This window comes from Lissotriton vulgaris, chromosome 6 (genome assembly GCF_964263255.1).
Source record: "Lissotriton vulgaris chromosome 6, aLisVul1.2, whole genome shotgun sequence".
NCBI classification, from domain to species: Eukaryota; Metazoa; Chordata; class Amphibia; order Caudata; family Salamandridae; genus Lissotriton; species Lissotriton vulgaris.
In genome coordinates this window covers 1414624971-1414647249 of record NC_141694.1, presented here as the reverse complement: position 1 = coordinate 1414647249, position 22279 = coordinate 1414624971, and the positions used below count along the sequence as shown (strand labels likewise).

General features: G+C 41.7%; 1 protein-coding gene across 1 annotated transcript in view; it reads left to right on the top strand.

The window, feature by feature from the left end:
• The window catches only part of TXLNB (taxilin beta), a 118302-nt gene that overhangs the window by 8860 nt on the left and 87163 nt on the right, over positions 1-22279 (top strand). The window contains exon 3 of the mRNA XM_086927563.1: positions 4850-4941. Coding sequence (XP_086783689.1) covers positions 4850-4941 — 92 coding nt within the window. The remainder of the gene's footprint in view (positions 1-4849; positions 4942-22279) is intronic.

Here is a 22279-nt window from a genome sequence, read left to right as displayed (position 1 = left end):
TGAAAATCTCATCCAACATCACTAAACCAAGCATCCTTTGCATGGGAGGATAAGCATCTCCAGATTAGTTTTAACCAGATTTTTGAAGTCCAAATTGAGCACAGATATACAGAGAGTTTACTGGCAATGCATGAATTTACAGTTTTATTTATAAATACTTATTGGGACACTAAGAAGTGATGAGTGGCAATTCCTTAGCCAACACTTCTTAATTATTGGGAATTGGTTTGGTTAGCATTTAATTGCACCATTTTCATTTTTCAGATTGACTGTATATTCCTGTAGTCGCCCATCCAAGTTTCAAATCAGACTTTATCCTGCTTTACATGTTCAGTCAAACTAAATGCTAGGCTCCATCCCCTCTGCCCTATTAGCAGAAAAAATAGAACTTCACTTACTTAGGGCCCTATTACGAGTTTGGCGTTTCTCCTGTTGGCCTGCCATGCCTGTTGAGTGCCCGGCTGGTGGATTACAACTGTAATCCATACCGGGCCGGCGGTGCTGTGGTGGTCTCATGGCAGCGGCTGTATATGGCTCATAGGTGAGGCTTAACTGCAGATATAGTCGTGACAGTACCTGCAGCATGTTCCTGCACAGTGTGGCAAGCACGCAACACTGTGCAGGAACTGGGGTGCAATTCCAGGGGGGCGCAATATGGGCCCCCCTGCATGGACCCCCAGGCCCAGGGGCAGAGGGGGCTCTGTTAGGGCCCCCTTGGTTTCCTCTCAGCCACCCTTTTCATGGTGTGATCAATGCCATTAAAGGAGAGGTGGACAAGCAACTCATAATATGTGCGACAGTGTCACAGCTGCACTTCCAGCATATAGCTGCCCCCATCTGCTGCATGACCGCCAAAGGATCCTGGCCAATCGCCACACTCTGAATACTGTGGGTGGATCCACAGTGGTGGCAGTGGTCAGACCACCACTGTGAGTACGGCGGTCCTGTGGACCACCGTTCTCGTAATAAGGCCCTAAATGTGGACAATAAAAGAATCTACTTGGGAATTACGTATGGAAAAAGGCTGCCCTAAAAATAACCTAAAAGTAATTGTGAACTCATAGACAAACAGGAAAGTCATAAAGGAAGATAGCAATAATTTGAAGAGGGACTTTGTATACCAATTATAAGTGGGAAGCGAGTTGGACACAATGATATATGGGATAATGTACACACAAATGTACCTTACAGAGGAGTTCTGTGGCTATATACAGGCCTGAAGTCACAGGATAGAGGGACTTTGCGTACCAATTATAAGTGGGAAGCAAGTTGGACACAATGATATATGGGATAATGTACACACAAATGTACCTTACAGAGGTGGTCTGTGGCTATATACAGGCCTGAAGTCACAGGATAGAGGGACTTTGCATACCAATTATAAGTGGGAAGCAAGTTGGACACAATGATATATGGGATAATGTACACACAAATGTACCTTACAGAGGTGGTCTGTGGCTATATACACGCCTGAAGTCACAGGATAGAGGGACTTTGCATACCAATTATAAGTGGGAAGCAAGTTGGACACAATGATATATGGGATAATGTACACACAAATGTACCTTACAGAGGAGTTCTGTGGCTTTATTCGGGCCTGACGCCACAGGATAGTGGCGATATAAGGTAACAGAAATCTAAGGGGGCTTGTAATATACACATCATATATATATAATATACTTTATGCCAGTGTTTCCCAAACTGTGAGTTGCAACTCAATGGTGGGTCATGAGCCGACTGACGGTGGGTCGCGAAAGTCCAAACAATAAATTATGATACTTTTTAATCCAGTGTTTATTTTGTCACATCCATGGTGCTTAAAAGAGACAGAGGTCAAATGTCAGGCTATGTCTTCTGACAAGTTGCTGCTTATTCTTTTAACATGGGCTTTGTGTTTACTTTTCTTTTTCAGTCTGTAAAGTGAGGAGTTTTTAAAGTGTATTACATGACAATCTCAGGATGTCTTTGCAACACACAACACAATCTAAATACATGTCAATGGACTGCATAGAACAGTTTGGAAAGCAACAATGAAGTGCATTTAATAGAATCAAAGTAAATAAATCCACTTTAATTGGTGATGCACAAATGGTAAATGTGTACATAAATCTCATTTCCACACATTACCATTTACGTGCATTATAGTTTTATCAGCAAAACTGTATGCCTGTGCAAAGTTAGTGGCCATTTCAATGGAAAATGTGCTACCAAATGATGCTTTAGTTACATTAAGAAATCAACCCTCATGTCCTTAAAGGTTGGTGAGTCATGAACGTTTGTCATTCTAAAAAGTGGGTTGTTCTAAAAATTTTGGGAACAACTGCTCTATACCTTAGGGTAAGTATGTGCTTGCACCCATCCACTGAGCACTTAAACCGTCCACTGCCAGGTGTGAAAAGCTTATCTAGTTCTGTTGTTTTGCATTCTGTGACTTGTTGTTGTGATTCTGTTTACAAAAACAGGACTGCAAATTCCAAAATGCAAAGATAAGATAAGAATAGAATGCATTCTTCATGTCTGATCTGGAACACGTTATGTACAGTCCAACCTTTCCAAAAGTTTTGGTTCTCAGACCTTTCCAAGTTCTCATCTAATGAGAGCCCCAGTCCCTTCTTTCATAGGGCCTTGCTTCAGGCTTCAAGCTTGGGTTAGAAGCCTCTGTGTGAACATCAAATAGCAGTTGCAGATGATCCCCAAGACATAAAAAAGGCATACGTTTCCCATGTGCAAAAGAAAAGAAAGAAGTGGGTATAGAGTGAGTATAGTGTTGGCCACGGCAGTTCCACTAGGAGGCACGGCAGCTCCACTAGTAGGCGCGGCTGGTAAATGCGAACATGCCTAGCCTGTGTGAAAAATTCATGGCTGCACACTGCAGGCAGGACTTGATCTCTTATGGGTGCAATCCGGATGGACCGGAGGGAGCTCTTAAATACAGCAGCAAAATTGGCCGCTGGGCATGTGATGTCATTACTTGCTATGAAGTTTAGAGAACTTTTGAAAATGGAATTTACCTCTCATTCTCACAAACCTTTACCCATTTGCTCCTTCAGCAGAATAATAGTAAGCAAAAGTATATGGGCTTTTGATAACATGTTTTTTATACTGCTATTTCCTCAACTTTAACATTTATAATTTCTGTAAGCAACAGTTTTTGCTGTTACCAAATGTAATGGCACTCAGTTTATCGGTGTTGGTTGAATGTAAAATGAATAGGCCCTGCTGTACTTTAATCTCGTAAAATGCAGGTCACACATAGATTTAAGCAGCAAGGCCCACTAGCCAATTTTAGTGGAAAATTGTAGTCTTAATTATAGAACATAAAGATATTAGAAAGAGGGTGACAAATATGCCTGAACCGATTAATAAAGATCAAACATGTTTAGGGTTCAGTGTCCAGTTTTTATCAATATGCATTGAACCAATGAGTCATCAAGCTAACCATGGCTAAGGACAGTTATTTTCTCAACATGATGTTTGACACTGAAAACAGTTGACATGGTGAATGGAATATTTTGTAGTATTTTATGTCAAATATCTACTTACAGCCAAAAATGTATTAACTGAATAAGATGCCTACAGAATGCAGTAAAGGCTACTGTAGTATGGAATCACACTTCTAAAGAAAACCACAATATTGAACAAAGTATTAGGCTGGGTTGTACCTTTTTACTACTTTCCTTTTCATTATTTAATGAACATCTGGTGGAATACATAACAAGTCCAGAGACAATAGGTTACTGCCATTTTAGCAATAGGCATAGCCATTGTCTCCCAATGAATAGAATAGAAATAATAATGATTATTTTTATTCTTAAAATTATTGTAACCTGATACTAGTTACATGTTTGTTTGAATTAATGTAACATTAAAGAAGTTTAATCTCTGAAGCCGATGTATTATCTTTTCACATTTTGAAGTGGTTTGTATCAATATCCAGTACATTTACACAGCTGAAATCTGTAATATTTTCTTTATTCATTACTTATATCTAAAATCTTCTTTGAAAAACTAATTAGGAGTGTAATAGTTGTAACTCAACATCTCATATACATCTAAGCCGATAAATGTTTCACAGTGACCTGTTCTTTCAAGGCTCTTAACAGGCCAGAGGAATTATAGTCAGACAGTCCTTCAACTTTCTTTCAATTTAATCGTTTGTTTTGACAAGCCACATCATTTGTTTATTAAGGATACTTAAATAACATTATCTTGATCCTCTCAATACTTTTGATAACGATATTGCTTTCATTACCTGTACTGTCAGTTTACATTTCTCCAATTCTTTCATCTCGATTTTATTCTTACTGAGAACTCCTTCAATTAGTTTCTCAGCGGGCTCATATTATCCTTATTGATAAGATGCTCTCAAGAAGCATACTGTCTGGCTAGAGTCTTCACTTTTAAACCACTGTTTATTCTCTTTATCGGGTTGTGGCAATCCTGGCCAGCAGCACACTCAAGGTACAGCAATTAGGCTACCTAATTGCTGTACTGTGAGCTTAATGCCTGGCTGGGAGCCTATCTATAAGGATAATATAGGCCCACGGAAAAATTAATTGAAGGAGTCCTCATGCAGAATGAAATTGACTCAAAGTCTACATTGGTGCAATTATATAGCAACTGCTGCCACTCACAAGTAAATCTAGATTCTAACTAACATGCTGCATTGGAAGCCCGAATATAACATTATACAGACGGTTTCCTGTAATAGCAGTCAGACATATCTATTGAAAGCAATGCAAGCCTTACTAAGTCATCTCTATGCATGGCCCATGGTTAATTATATCTTGTGCTTGTTTATCATATTCCATTTGTGTTCTGTACATTGTTTCTTTATTGCTTGTCGTAGGTAAAGAAGCCACACTCCTTATGCAAAGCTTGAGTAAGCTGAGTACGCCAGAAGAAAAACTCGAAGTTGTAATTAAGAAGTACGCTGAAATAGTAAGTGCACAATGCAACATTAATGGAAGAATAACACATATAAAACATGTTCATTCATTTAAAAAGACACTTATGCCAGTACCATGAGCATTTGTTTAAATCTGTCATCTCGCAGATCAATGTACATTTTTCTAACTTTTACAAGAGTACAAAATCTACCAACCTATCGTTACCCCTCATGTACATAGTACCTGAAAAAGTGTGAACATTGAAACATAATTCACATGATGAAAACAAAGATGTAAGTAGTCCTAGTGCCATTTATTTCATTCATCTTTTCAACAAGTTAGCAAAGAAGTATTTGCTATATAATTATTGACCACAGTTAAATTTTCAGAAGAACTGTAATGTTTTATATATCACTTTCATTGTAGTTTATTGAAATTCATCATATTGTAATTTCCTGAAATTTCAGAATCAAGAATGACTTTTTAGTAATGCTTCTCACAAAATTAAAAGGGCAATTTGTATGTTTTGTTATAAAGCAAAGCCCATGAGGCAATGCATGTAGAAAAAGATTTATTAGAGCAAGACATGCGCCATCAGTGTGTGGTGACTTCCCTGATGTTTTTGCCGAGGGACTGGGTATGTTGTAGGATTAGCAGCACCACTTAAAATTAAAACCCAAAGCCAAGCCTTTCACCCACAAAGTGAGATCGATTCCCCACCTGATGCAAGGTCCTTTGAGAAAAGATTTAGACAGATTACTAAGGCTAAGAGTTACAGAACCCATAGAAAGTTCTCAATGGTTAGCCCCTGTTGTAATTGCTACCAAGTCCTCAGTAAAAGACATTAGGCTATGTGTGGATTCAAGGGACCTAAATGCAAATATGTGGGTTGACAGGCACCCTCTTCCCCAGATCCATGAGGTTTTAACCCTGATCAAGGATGCAATTTACTCTCTCATCGGCCTACCACCAAGTAGATCTGCACCCTTCCTCCCAACCATCTTGTGTCATTAGTTACTCCCTTGGGTGCCTATCAGTATGTGCGCATGCCGTTTGAATTTGCCTCCATGGCAGCAGCTTCCCAGAACATAATGCAGCATGTATTGAGAGACATACCCAACACATTGTGCTTCTAAGATAACATTCTAGTATAAAAAGCACAATACCATCACAAGAGAGGCTTTGTCCAGCCGAAGAGGGGCAGGTCTCACCATCGAAAAGGAAACGTGCCAGATTGGAGTGGGATCAGTGGAGTACCTGGATCGTACTATATCCCAGGATGGTAGTAAATCTGAACTTAGCCTTGTAAAGGCCACTGAGAAAACAGAAGCTCCTACCAATGTGGCGGACCATAAGTCATTCTAGGGGTTATCTGAATAGTACTCCAAATTTGTCCAAAATTATGTGATCGTTGTTGAATCTCTACAAAATATACAGAAACAACTCTCTTAATATGATTGGGACAAGCAATTGTAAGCCTGCTTTCGAATTAGTTAAGCCAGCATAACCAAAGCTCCCTCACTAGGAAGGTTTGACCCTAACAAACTCACTCTGTTAACCACAGATGTCAGTAACAAAGATCTAGGGGCTAGTCTCACACCAATAGTTGATGGAAAGGAGCAGGTGTAGCGTTTGCTTCCAGGGCTTAAAGGGCTCCGAAAAACACTACTCGGTTGTGGAGAAGGAGGTCCTTGCCTGCTGTTGGGCTGTCAGACATTTCAAGTTCTTTTTGCGAGGTATACCTTTCACAATCATAACCGACCATAAATTCTTAGTAAACGCATTTACAACCAAGGATTCAGAGAGGACCACACCCAGGATATCTTGTTGGATATTAGGGTCAGAAGGATACACAGGGTACACCATGTACCAGGTACACAGAATGTGGTGGCAGATTTCCTTTCCAGGGCAACTGTAGATATTCCCATACCTAAAAGTGAAGGGACAAACAAAGAAGTCATACTCAAACTGCTCAGTGCAGATGAAGTTGAATGACAAATTTGAATGAAAAATGATGAGGCATTGAGCAGATATTTTGGGAGGTAAGGTGTGAAATAAGTATATAGGGAAATACTCTGTACCGGGGTAAGAAAATAATACCCACTGTAAATATTAGAGCGCATATTATTGATCTTGCACATGAAGGCCATTTAGGTAATGGTCTCATTAAAAATAAGGTACAGTTTGAATACTGGTGGCCAAGTATGGACACCAAGGTAGAAGCAAAGGTCAAGGTATGTCTGGAATGCATCAAGCTCAATATAATCCACCAAGTGAGGAAGCCTCCTTTGTCACCTGTAGAGGTCTCTATCTAACCTTGGACAACATTTGCCTTAGACATAATAGGCCCTTTAAATCTCAAGTCAATTAAAGAGAGATTCATTCTGGTTTTGGTAGACTATCACACATGTTGAATAACGCTGAAGTGCGTACAGTAAATTGGCACAGCAACTATAATTAGATTTCTCAAATGTGTATTCAATGAAGAAGGGAAAACAGAAATACTTATCATAGACAATGGTGTTCAATTTACCTTGGACACTGTGAAGGAGTTCTTAGAGGAATTTCACTTACAACCCCACAGAACAGCATTATATTGTCCAAGACCAAATGGACTGGTAGAAAGGATGAATAGAATGTAAATTACGTGTTTGCACAGAGCGTAAAAACAGGAGTACTGACAAACATGGTTGTACAAGAAATTATCTGGGCATATCGCACTATGCTAAATTGTGTCACAAAAGTATGTCCATTTGTATCCCTTATAGGTAGAAACCTCAGAACAAAATGAACCATGTCATGGTTAACGAAAAAAGCAACTGTGGTAATAGACAGAGAAAAGGCATCAGAGAGGATAATTGCACATCAAAGCAAGTACAAAAAATAGGGATGATGTCTCCAAACATGCAAAAGCTAATATGTTTTCTTAACCCTTAAAGGTGATTCAAGTAGGATTTTTTTTTGTAAAATTGAAAAATGGTCATGGGTATGGACAGAATTGTACCTCATAAAACACCTCTTTTGAGTCTGCAAAGTAATGATCGAACTTTCTAGCTTGTACTGCAGGATCCCAGGAGAATTAAGAAAGCAGAAAGTATGAATGAAGAGAATAGGACTGGAGATACAAATTAGCCCCACATACACAGCGATGCTGAAGTTTTACAAGCAGGATACCTTTGCAATAATAGATTCTTCTTAATTGACTCAAGCAGCACACATAGCAAAAGGAAAAAAGAGGAGAAATAGAGATATTTCTCCTTGTTGTGCCTCTCTTACGCCTCCCCTGGGGAGGGGTAGGTTTTTGGCGCTGCCTCAGATTTACAATTTCTTATAAATCTGGGCAGTGCCAAAAAGCCATGGGTGTTGCTGGGAACACCCCCAGCAACACCTGTTGCATGCCCCTTTAACGCAGAAAACTGTGTTAAAGGGAATGATTTTTACGAGGCAGCATTAAGCCAAAAAAAATGGCTTACTGCTGCCTGGTAAATATGAAGCAGGCTCCTGCGCCACGGACCGTCACAAAAATTGATGCACCAGCGGCGCAAAGGGCCTCATAAATGAGGCCCTTAACATTTGACCCAATTGCATCACTCTGATTAAAGGCAGTATAAACAGTTGCACTGATCTCAAGCATCAAGGGAAAGCTGCTGCAACTGGATCTAGACTTCTGGCAACATTGCAAGAGGGCTTTTTCCATTACCTTGGTATTGAGTGAGAACCTTTCTGTTTTTATGACATAATAAATAAAAAAAAATCATAAATGGGCATTCCTAGAGTGGGCCCTGTACACAAACCGTATCTCAGCTCCAGGAAGATTTGCATTAATTCTTCATTCCTGCGTATCAACTCCACTACATCCGTATGAGTCAATCACTGTAATGGCTTTGCAGTTAAGGAAACGTTGGGAATCCACTGACGACAGTAGGCAATCATCCTTAAAAACACTCTACTTCTATCTTTGTAATGGGCCCATTCATTCTCAAAACCGCAGCAATGCAATCTTTGGAAACCTTCCCAACTCCTTTTCGAATGTGATGTCATAGATAATCTACTTCTATCTGGCAATACTGTAACTTTGTAGGTGATTTTTTATGCTCATTATTAGCTATATGATTCAACAATACAATGGTGTCCAACTTAACATACTTCTTTTGTTTTCACTGCAATCATTAAATCATCAATGTATTGTACCAAAATTGACTCACAAGGTAACTCCAAAGATTTCAATTCAATTCAATTCAATTCAAATGATCTTTATTCGGATTTAGTACATCCGTAAAAGTACATACAGAATGAAAATACATTTTAAAAACAAATTAAAAACACATATATAAAAGTTAAAAACAGTTTATCCAATTGGGTTTAAGCAGCATATATAACGTAAAGTGCAATGTACATGATATATAAGGTGCAAAATACATAGTAGAGGAAGAGCATTAATCTGTTAGTATACGTAATCTCAAAATTCAATTCTTATTCTCCCACAGGGATTGTTTAAATCAAAGCACATATACAATTAAATCTGTAGTCGGTTTATAGAAGAATAATAAAGTGCACAAAATACACAAGATGGCTTAGTGCTATTATCCATTAGCCATGTTCCATACTTGCCCTCGATCTCACACAAGCTTTTATGAAGCAACTTACAGTATATATGACTTCATCTATGTGCAACATTTGCAAGAATTGTAATGCATGAATGGAATCTCGAAGGTTATATTTACGAAGAATTGGCCTTAAATATTGACAGGTATACAATTTGTAATGACCACAAAAGAAGAGATAGTGCAATAAACTTTGTTTCCCACCTTGAGGACAAGTGCAATCCAACTCTTCTAATTTTTTGTTATAGCCAATGGGGAAGCTAAGCAAATTAACTATGCTTCCATCCCGAAACCTGAATAAAAGGCTCCGATTCCATCTTCCTATAGGGATTGACAAATATCTTAAAGGATTGTTCAAATTATCAATACCTGGGTCAGTAATGCGCAAATATCTAGTGACAACTGGTTTAATGGATTCTGATCTCATCCGATCCTCATTATATAAGTCCAGCAATGCTCGTTTAATACTATTCTTATGAGCGGGTACAATAGAATCAGGGGAGCTAAATAAAGATCCTTGACCCACGCACTGCAGACTGTTTTTGACTGCGTTTAACCAGGGTATGTGATGAGATCTGTCACTTAACAAACAGTCTGATATTATACTGCGCGTTAAAGATGCTGCTGGATTTAGCCATATTTTAATCCAAAAAAGTGCAGGCCTTGACTTGATAAAATCGACAATATATGGCAGCCTTAGTTCATTGTGACATATAAATGTAGAAGCACAAGGAACTCCCCCCAGCACCCTCCTGCAGAATCTATTTTCCTCCAACTGGAGGGCCATGCTGTTACAATAACCCCACACTTCAGCTCCATAAGTCCCAGTTGGCCGGCATTGGGTGCGATAGATGTTGAGGAGGGGGGTGACAACATCAGCCAGTTTTGGTTGACGGAGGGATAAAATTGAGTTAATTGACTTGCCAATTTTATTTCTCGCGTGGGCAGCATGTGGCTGCCATGAGCCTGAGTTAGAGAATAACAACCCTAGGTAAGGGAAAGTGCTAGTGCATTTTAAGATGTTGTTACCAGATTTAATTGATGTGATATTATACTTTTTTGGTCCGCAATTCATTATAAATGATTTTTAAAAATTAGTGTTTAGACCAAGATCGGACATAAAAGCAACAAACCCAGAGATTAAAATGCGCAAAGCATTCGGTGTACGCCCCATTAATACTGCGTCATCCGCATAGAGTAGGGTAGTAATGGGGGAACCATTTATAATTGGAACGTCCTTAATGATCTTACTCAGAGTGCTACTTAACCCATTGATATATAAAATAAAAAGCAGTGGGGCGAGTACGCAGCCCTGTCTGACTCCTCTGCTAATGGGGACGTCATTGGATAAATCACCATCATTATTAATTCGTACTCTCGCTTTTAGGTCCCTATGTAAATAAGAAAGGAAATACACCAGTGAGTCATCCAAACCATAATCAAGCAAAAGTGACCACAACCTAGAACGATTAACAAAATCAAACGCAGAACTCAGGTCCATAAAACCTAAATAAAGAGGGGATTTTTTAACAATGATATATTTGGCCATAATCAAATTTAAATTTAAACATTGTTCAATAGTGCCTACTTGGCTTCTGAATCCCAGTTGACTACAATGAAGAACATTGTTGTCCTCAGCCCAGTCCCTTATCCGTTTAAAAATTACCCTTCCAAGGACTTTTAACGTATTATCGATCAGTGAGATCGGGCGGTAACAGGCGGGATCCGACCTGTCACCTTTTTTAAATATTGGTACGATGACACTGTTCGACCAGGATTCGGGAATTGAGCTATCATTCAGGTTATTAAATAAGTTGCATAATAGAGGGGCCCAAAAATTAATTTCTGATTTAATCTGATCAATTGAAAGGCCGTCCGGGCCGGGGGCTTTATTGCTAGCGCTATCAATAATAGCATCCTCGACCTCTGATAATGAAAAGGTCAGAGGTTCAGCGCTGTTAGATAGAGAGACAGTATCAGGAGGGGTGGCTGGTGTGGCGTAAATTTGGGAAAAATGCTCTACCCATGCCTCATCTGTAATATTACTATTAATTGGATTGATGTTGGAACCAAAAGATCTTAAGGCCTTGACTTCCCTCCAGAAACCTGTTGTGTCCTTTAGTGTGGCAGTACGCGAGAGAGATTCCCAGTGATTAATCACTAGAGCCTCGGATCTAGTTCGTATGGCAATTTTATATTTAGATCTTAATTCTCTCACGAGCAAAACATCCCTTGGGTTGGTATTTAAGGCTGCCCTCAGGTCCCTATTGGCCTTGGAGCAAGAGGAATCAAACCAGCGGGGACCATGGGATATATTCTGCCTAGCGGGTTTGGAAGATTCTGTTTTAATCGCCCCACATAAATCACCAAAGGCGCCAACCACCTCATTACTAGGACTTGTGTATGACAGGCAAATCTCTACTGTCTCAGGATGCTTTTTAATTACTCTGGATAGAATCTCTTTATTATCAACTCCTTTCCATACTAGTCTCAATCTATCTGTTGATAAAGCCAGATTTTGAGGCCCAGCCTCAAACTTTGCTGCAACCTTTGAGGTCTGTGGATTGTGTAAATATATTCTAAGCGGGTAGTGGTCGCTATAAGCGGAACAGATGACTTCTGCTTTTAAAATTATATCGCTTAATGTTGGGCATGTAAATATGTAATCTATCGTAGAGGCACAGCCCTGACCTATAAAAGTGGGGGTTGTTATATTATTTGCACTAGTACCTGCAATTTCCATTACATTTACTAGGTCACGGGAAGCTATATGATTTTTCAGTTCCTCACCGTTTTTGCATAGTGGGCTGTTACGATACATATGAGCGTTAAAGTCCCCTCCGATGCAGATGCCATCAAAGGGCCCATACTTTTGCCCTCCCATAATTTCATCTATAAAATTAAACAATAATATAAAATTACCATTAGGACGGCTAGCAAAGTCGTTATTATAAAAATTAATAATACATAATTTCAATCTGTTAATGTACTTCATAGCCATAAAACAACAATTACCCAGTGTAGGGATCAATTTAGTTTGCACCCCAGATTTTATTTTGGACCAAATAGATAGACCCCCACTGGGTCGTCCCATGTGAGATGGGGAAGCCTTAAAATTGTAACAACAAAAACCCTCCATTGTTGGTGACGTTGTACTCCACGTTTCTTGTAGCATCAGTATATTGCAGTTATTATTAACCCAATTAAGCCATTCTGTGATTTTCAATTTGGATTTTAAACCTGCTATGTTCCAGCTAACAAGAGATAGTTCTGAGTCCAAGAGCCGTTGGTTATGAGTCGGGGGTATTTGACTCAGAGCAGTTCGAGACAAAGATTGTGAAACAAACTGAGGTTCGGATGTTGGTGTCAAAGATGATTCGACAGAAATAGTCAAAGGTGGTCAGTCTTGCATGTCCAGATCCGAAAGAGGTGCAAATCTATTATACATTTGGAATGGGAATGGGGGGGGTTGAAATTGCATAGGCAATGGCCGGAAATGCGTAGGTGGTAATTGGAAATGCATTAATGACGGTTGGAATTGCATAAAAGGAGGACGAGGTTGTATTGCCATTTGTCTATAGAAATAACTCAAGGGTAACATAGTTGCAACAGTAGAAATGGTAGAATAGTTGCTATTTCTGTTAAGGAGGTTTCTTACAGTCCCTGGATTTTTAAAATTAAGAACTACACAGTCACCTTCCTTGTCCTTAAGTAAAGGCCCGACCCACGATACCCTGCGGTCCGATATAATCTCTCTTGAAATGTCAAATCCAACGCCTTTGTGCTTAGTCAGCCAGTCTATGCACTTATTCCGCAATTGCACCCATGATTCCCCCTGGTCCTCCCTCAACGGCGGTACTCCTGCTAGGACCAAGACGAAAGGACAAGCATCCGGTGGCAGATGTAAGGCTGGCCCTTGATGTTTAAAAGATTTACTTGTCCCTTGTGGGCCAATACCCTCATTGTTATTGGCAGCAGTTGATCTTAATGCTGTTGCGGATTTGGTTGGGCCATTAATGCGATTAGAAACAGGAATATTAGAAATTGATGGAATAGTAGTTTTTCTAGGAGCGGGTATGGGAGTCGATTTAGTGGGTAAATTGGCTGTATTCAGAGTTGGCCCTCTATTGGTAGATCTGGGTTGAATTACAGGTGGTGCAATGGATGGAGGTAATGATCCAGAATTGCTCAAAACCCCACCCAAAGAGCTGGTAATTTCCTGTTTCTTTGATGACAATGTATTGTTTACAGTTTCCAGTTCCTTTAAGAGGCGATCAGCTCTGATTTGGTCCAAGATGACTGACCCCTTCCTTTTTATTTCTCCATTCTTAACCAGGTTATCTAATCTGTCCAGTCTTTTAAAAACGTTATTAAACTGATTGATCATTTGCTTTTCTAGTCGGTTAAAAATAGTATCCACTATGGTTTCTATAAGGTTCCCATTCTGTCTTGGGAGATTATAATTATCTCCCATTAATGCTGTTTGGGTCCATATTGTTTTAGAATTCCCATTAGAGTGAGTGATAGTTGCAGCAGAAATACTGTCCATGTCAGCAGAATCTTTGTCTTCTGTAAGGACAATTTGTGCCCCCGAAGATTTATTTTTGTTCCACAGACTTTGAGGTGTGGGCTGATTCTTGTGGATTAAAGGCTGTTTCCTTTTATTAGCACTTTGCTTAGTTATGCCTCTTTTACGCTTTTCCCCTCCTGGTTTATTGCTACTAGAGTCGATGCTATCCAGGGTAATAACAACGTCCTGGGAAGCTGTTGTAGTAGTAGAAACACTTTCTGCCAGCAGAGATACTGGGGATGTTAATGTCAGTACTGGCTTGGGGATTACAACCGCTGGTATTGAAGAGGCAGGATCAGGTGCTATGTAATTAACGGTATTTTCATCGTCCAGAATAGTGGGAACATCAACAGAAGGATGTGACGGTTTTACCACAATTACTTCAGGGGTTATATGTGTATCTCTGTTCGCACAATTTGTACTACTTGTTATACTCGATTTGTTGTTAGTAGTATGGGAACCCATCGAGAACCTTCTCTCAGTCTCCACAATTTCATTAAAAGCAGTTTCTATCAGTGTCTCAAAGGATGTGATGAGGGAGATAGAAGTATCAACACCCTGGGTTAATGCATCAATATTATTACTATCACCCATTTTTATAATCCTAGGTAGGTGCTCACCTTTGAGATGAATATAAGTGGGGTGGCCCGCCCGTCCACTGCAGTCCACTGACGGCCACAGACGGCCCGCCCTTTGCCCGGGCTTAGCCCCGGGCGTCCCGCTCGCGTCCCGCGACGCGGGGGTTACCGAGCTTTATCGCTCCGTTGGCGCTCTCTGGGCGCGAACCGCGTCACTCAGCACGCGCCGCCGCGAGGCCTGCCGGGATTTGTGGTCTCCCGGAGCGGCGGCGCGGAGTCCGGTGCCTTTGGACTCTTGGTGGTGGCGGCGGTGTTCCCTCAAGCTGTGTCAGCCCACGTATGACTCTCGGCGGTGGCGGCAAAGGTCTGTTGTGATGTCATAGATAATCTACTTCTATCTGGCAATACTGTAACTTTGTAGGTGATTTTTTATGCTCATTATTAGCTATATGATTCAACAATACAACGGTGTCCAACTTAACATACTTCTTTTGTTTTCACTGCAGTCATTAAATCATCAATGTATTGTACCAAAATTGACTCACAAGGTAACTCCAAAGATTTCAATTCTTTGTTAAGCACTTGGGAGAACATAGAAGGTGCCTGTATACCCTTGTGGGATAATTCCCCAAACAAATACCTTGGGGCTTATTTACAAGCCCCTTGCACCACCTGTCCGTCACTTTTTCCATGTTGAACATGATGCAAAAGTGGCACAAGGAGCTTGTAAACAAGCCCCCTTATCTTTAAATCTGATCATAAAGAGATTGTGGCTATCTTCGCGGGTAGGAATGGAGAAGAATGCAGAACAAATCCATTCACTGTGAGCCACCCTGAATCTGAACAAAATCACTGCTGGATTCGGTACCATGGGACAGCACAGGACTAATAATGCATACATCTTTCTAAGATCTTGAAGTATCCTCCATTTGTCCATTAGGTTTTCGCAAGCCTAATTCCATGATTTCCCAGAACTTCTCTCAAGATGCTTTCCTGCACCATCTTTTCAATCACAAGTGTTAACCGGACATTAGTGTCACATGAAAGTCTGTTGGTGAATGTTTGGATACATTACATCTGGGTTTACAGTAATCTGCACTGGCTTTTTACTTTTAATGATCCCAATCCTCTGTCAGTCTCAAAGCTGGAGGTATGTTCTTTTCTGTGAGAATGAAAATATATAACTTTTCCTTCACTTCCTAGATTTTAGTTTGAACTCTATGTCTGTGTCTTTTGTTTAAATGTAGACACAATCTGGTTTACAATAAATTATGCAATTTAGCTTGGAAAGCAAATTTTGACCTAAAAAATGTACAGGACTTGGCTCACTAATCATAAATTCATGATTTTTTTAGCTGAACATATTTTTCCTGGAACATTTGCTGACAGCTTGTAAATCCCTTGGTTATTTGAAATGAGTACTACTTGGACTTCTTTTCCTGAGAGGGGTAGGTCAGGAACTTCGACCGGTGTATCTGTGGAACATGTACCACCAGTATCAACCACAAATGAATCAGGATGACCATTACCTAACCCTATAAATGGCCCGTTCTGCCTGTACCAAGCATGCAATGCTCCTCCTCTCTCAGTCACTGTCATTATGCCTGACTCGGCTCAGTCTTTGCGGAACTCTGAGTTTAGCTGCAAATGTTTTAAACAAATCACTGATCATGAAGTTTCTCACTTGAGGCTGAACTGAACTTTGATGAAACAAAAAATGTTGTGGAAATTCGAATGTACTATTCTCCATTTGAGGTGGAAGAGGTGGAAACAAAGGTATAGTTCTGTAGAACTGCTTTGTATTCTGCGCAGCTGCCAATGGGACTGGGACCATTGGCTAAGTCCACACATTGTGTTGCTTAGGGTTCATTTGAGGCACCATTTGAGTCCCATTAGCATATGGTTGTACATGACATGTACAATTTTTCTTCCAATGTCCCTCTTTACCATATCTGTGACAAGCTCCAGATCTCATCATACCATTGTTAGCATTGTTATTAACCAGAGAAATAGAAATTCCCTTGAACAAGACTATATACAATATGGCAGAAACAATCAAGGCCTAAATAACAACAAAAGCAAATAAAATTACTGGTAAAACAGGAAAGTAGCAATTTATTATGTATACATACGAGAATAAAATTCACATTGAGGTATTACATTACACATCAATAAGACATACAATTAAAAAACTATATCCACACAAATGTATAATAGTTAAATCATTCAATTATGACCCGCATAATTGGCACAGGAAAAGACAGAAACAGTAAGACATGAGAAATTGTGCAATACTATGAGTATATTCAGACTCCTAGATTATCACATCGATGTCATGTATGCAAGAATCAAAATATCTACAACGATGAGGAAGTCAGGAATTATACAAATTTTGGAAAGCGTCGACGCGTTTCGGTGGAATTCCTTGATACTTGCCACCTTTTTCAAGACTATATGCAATGTCTGTCAAGACCAGGGGGTCATACAGTTACCCCTAATATGTGATACAATCACACTGTGTCCAGAGTTGCATCTCTTAGTTTTCACAGTATAAAAAGATGCATGCGGTCAGAGCTTGAAGCCCGAAATTCAATCTTTAAAATGGTCGGAGTTTGTTTCTTATTTTTTGCTTACGAATGAGACATCACACGCTCCGTTTTTTGTTATTTTCAAAAGGATGATTTAACACAGTCTCCTGATTGCGATGTAGCCCTGTAATTGGGTAATAGTTGTTGAATGAATAATAGAATGACGAGCTAAGGCTTCAGCTCCTTCGAAAACGGTGTTAAGAGGCACTGCTCTAACGAGTCTATGGATCTCGACCGCGGGAATGGACCGCTGGTGAAAAGAGTCTAGGCGCCGTAATTTCTCACTTGTCCGTGGCATTGTTACTAAAACATCAACCTCTACCTCAAAAACATCTGACACCTCTCAGAGGACTCTGAAACTGTGCACCACTTCCCTGAGGCACCAATCCTTGCCCTCCTTTCTGAAAGAATCCAGTCTGTGCCCTCATCAATTTCACTTTGGTTGATTTATTTTTAGACTCCAATAATCACTGCAATATGTCATAGCTAAGATTTAATTGACCAACTTTGCTTGCCAGCATATCGCACTCTGCTGAATCTGCGTACTTAACTCAGCAATCCCAACACAAATGCTGAAAAAGGTCTAACTTTTTTCTGCTTTTACAACTTTTATTTGCCACTACTGTGACCCTTGCTCATTGCACCATCAGGATTCAAGCAAACCGGGCCGAAGACGGCTTTAATGCCAGAAACCGGTCCCCGGGAGCTTGTTTCCTTCCCAGTGTAAGAATTGGCTTTTGTAGTTTGGTTTGCCCTGTTCCCATCATGCACTGGGACAGGAACAGACTAATTTGCATACAGCCAGGTTCTGAAACTGGGATGGTGCAGTGAGCTAAAAAACGGTGTTGGATCTAGCCCTGATCTCTTGACTGGGTGAGAGCTTTCTGCTTAATTCAGAGACTCTGTCCCTCACCACCCCTTGTTGTAAATATTTTTGTCCACCCTAAGCGTGGAAGGGTATTCTCAGATGTGAGACCCTTGTCATTGCACCATCAGGATTCAAGCAAACCGGGCCGAAGACGGCTGTAATGCCAGAAACTGGTCCCCGGGAGCTTGTTTCCTTCCCAGTGTAAGAATTGGCTTTTGTAGTTTGGTTTGCCCTGTTCCCATCATGCACTGGGACAGGAACAGACTAATTTGCATATAGCCAGGTTCTGAAACTGGGATGGTGCAGTGAGCTAAAAAACGGTGTTGGATCTAGCCCTGATCTCTTGACTGGGTGAGAGCTTTCTGCTTAATTCAGAGACTCTGTCCCTCACCACCCCTTGTTGTAAATATTTTTGTCCACCCTAAGCGTGGAAGGGTATTCTCAGATGTGAGACCCTTGCTCATTGCACCATCAGGATTCAAGCAAACCGGGCCGAAGACGGCTGTAATGCCAGAAACCGGTCCCCGGGAGCTTGTTTCCTTCCCAGTGTAAGAATTGGCTTTTGTAGTTTGGTTTGCCCTGTTCCCATCATGCACTGGGACAGGAACAGACTAATTTGCATACAGCCAGGTTCTGAAACTGGGATGGTGCAGTGAGCTAAAAAACGGTGTTGGATCTAGCCCTGATCTCTTGACTGGGTGAGAGCTTTCTGCTTAATTCAGAGACTCTGTCCCTCACCACCCCTTGTTGTAAATATTTTTGTCCACCCTAAGCGTGGAAGGGTATTCTCAGATGTGAGACCCTTGCTCATTGCACCATCAGGATTCAAGCAAACCGGGCCGAAGACGGCTGTAATGCCAGAAACCGGTCCCCGGGAGCTTGTTTCCTTCCCAGTGTAAGAATTGGCTTTTGTAGTTTGGTTTGCCCTGTTCCCATCATGCACTGGGACAGGAACAGACTAATTTGCATACAGCCAGGTTCTGAAACTGGGATGGTGCAGTGAGCTAAAAAACGGTGTTGGATCTAGCCCTGATCTCTTGACTGGGTGAGAGCTTTCTGCTTAATTCAGAGACTCTGTCCCTCACCACCCCTTGTTGTAAATATTTTTGTCCACCCTAAGCGTGGAAGGGTATTCTCAGATGTGAGACCCTTGCTCATTGCACCATCAGGATTCAAGCAAACCGGGCCGAAGACGGCTGTAATGCCAGAAACCGGTCCCCGGGAGCTTGTTTCCTTCCCAGTGTAAGAATTGGCTTTTGTAGTTTGGTTTGCCCTGTTCCCATCATGCACTGGGACAGGAACAGACTAATTTGCATACAGCCAGGTTCTGAAACTGGGATGGTGCAGTGAGCTAAAAAACGGTGTTGGATCTAGCCCTGATCTCTTGACTGGGTGAGAGCTTTCTGCTTAATTCAGAGACTCTGTCCCTCACCACCCCTTGTTGTAAATATTTTTGTCCACCCTAAGCGTGGAAGGGTATTCTCAGATGTGAGACCCTTGCTCATTGCACCATCAGGATTCAAGCAAACCGGGCCGAAGACGGCTGTAATGCCAGAAACCTGTCCCCGGGAGCTTGTTTCCTTCCCAGTGTAAGAATTGGCTTTTGTAGTTTGGTTTGCCCTGTTCCCATCATGCACTGGGACAGGAACAGACTAATTTGCATACAGCCAGGTTCTGAAACTGGGATGGTGCAGTGAGCTAAAAAACGGTGTTGGATCTAGCCCTGATCTCTTGACTGGGTGAGAGCTTTCTGCTTAATTCAGAGACTCTGTCCCTCACCACCCCTTGTTGTAAATATTTTTGTCCACCCTAAGCGTGGAAGGGTATTCTCAGATGTGAGACCCTTGTCATTGCACCATCAGGATTCAAGCAAACCGGGCCGAAGACGGCTGTAATGCCAGAAACTGGTCCCCGGGAGCTTGTTTCCTTCCCAGTGTAAGAATTGGCTTTTGTAGTTTGGTTTGCCCTGTTCCCATCATGCACTGGGACAGGAACAGACTAATTTGCATATAGCCAGGTTCTGAAACTGGGATGGTGCAGTGAGCTAAAAAACGGTGTTGGATCTAGCCCTGATCTCTTGACTGGGTGAGAGCTTTCTGCTTAATTCAGAGACTCTGTCCCTCACCACCCCTTGTTGTAAATATTTTTGTCCACCCTAAGCGTGGAAGGGTATTCTCAGATGTGAGACCCTTGCTCATTGCACCATCAGGATTCAAGCAAACCGGGCCGAAGACGGCTGTAATGCCAGAAACCGGTCCCCGGGAGCTTGTTTCCTTCCCAGTGTAAGAATTGGCTTTTGTAGTTTGGTTTGCCCTGTTCCCATCATGCACTGGGACAGGAACAGACTAATTTGCATACAGCCAGGTTCTGAAACTGGGATGGTGCAGTGAGCTAAAAAACGGTGTTGGATCTAGCCCTGATCTCTTGACTGGGTGAGAGCTTTCTGCTTAATTCAGAGACTCTGTCCCTCACCACCCCTTGTTGTAAATATTTTTGTCCACCCTAAGCGTGGAAGGGTATTCTCAGATGTGAGACCCTTGCTCATTGCACCATCAGGATTCAAGCAAACCGGGCCAAAGACGGCTGTAATGCCAGAAACCGGTCCCCGGGAGCTTGTTTCCTTCCCAGTGTAAGAATTGGCTTTTGTAGTTTGGTTTGCCCTGTTCCCATCATGCACTGGGACAGGAACAGACTAATTTGCATACAGCCAGGTTCTGAAACTGGGATGGTGCAGTGAGCTAAAAAACGGTGTTGGATCTAGCCCTGATCTCTTGACTGGGTGAGAGCTTTCTGCTTAATTCAGAGACTCTGTCCCTCACCACCCCTTGTTGTAAATATTTTTGTCCACCCTAAGTGTGGAAGGGTATTCTCAGATGTGAGACCCTTGCTCATTGCACCATCAGGATTCAAGCAAACCGGGCCGAAGACGGCTGTAATGCCAGAAACCGGTCCCCGGGAGCTTGTTTCCTTCCCAGTGTAAGAATTGGCTTTTGTAGTTTGGTTTGCCCTGTTCCCATCATGCACTGGGACAGGAACAGACTAATTTGCATACAGCCAGGTTCTGAAACTGGGATGGTGCAGTGAGCTAAAAAACGGTGTTGGATCTAGCCCTGATCTCTTGACTGGGTGAGAGCTTTCTGCTTAATTCAGAGACTCTGTCCCTCACCACCCCTTGTTGTAAATATTTTTGTCCACCCTAAGCGTGGAAGGGTATTCTCAGATGTGAGACCCTTGCTCATTGCACCATCAGGATTCAAGCAAACCGGGCCGAAGACGGCTGTAATGCCAGAAACCGGTCCCCGGGAGCTTGTTTCCTTCCCAGTGTAAGAATTGGCTTTTGTAGTTTGGTTTGCCCTGTTCCCATCATGCACTGGGACAGGAACAGACTAATTTGCATACAGCCAGGTTCTGAAACTGGGATGGTGCAGTGAGCTAAAAAACGGTGTTGGATCTAGCCCTGATCTCTTGACTGGGTGAGAGCTTTCTGCTTAATTCAGAGACTCTGTCCCTCACCACCCCTTGTTGTAAATATTTTTGTCCACCCTAAGCGTGGAAGGGTATTCTCAGATGTGAGACCCTTGCTCATTGCACCATCAGGATTCAAGCAAACCGGGCCGAAGACGGCTGTAATGCCAGAAACCGGTCCCCGGGAGCTTGTTTCCTTCCCAGTGTAAGAATTGGCTTTTGTAGTTTGGTTTGCCCTGTTCCCATCATGCACTGGGACAGGAACATACTAATTTGCATACAGCCAGGTTCTGAAACTGGGATGGTGCAGTGAGCTAAAAAACGGTGTTGGATCTAGCCCTGATCTCTTGACTGGGTGAGAGCTTTCTGCTTAATTCAGAGACTCTGTCCCTCACCACCCCTTGTTGTAAATATTTTTGTCCACCCTAAGCGTGGAAGGGTATTCTCAGATGTGAGACCCTTGCTCATTGCACCATCAGGATTCAAGCAAACCGGGCCGAAGACGGCTGTAATGCCAGAAACCGGTCCCCGGGAGCTTGTTTCCTTCCCAGTGTAAGAATTGGCTTTTGTAGTTTGGTTTGCCCTGTTCCCATCATGCACTGGGACAGGAACAGACTAATTTGCATACAGCCAGGTTCTGAAACTGGGATGGTGCAGTGAGCTAAAAAACGGTGTTGGATCTAGCCCTGATCTCTTGACTGGGTGAGAGCTTTCTGC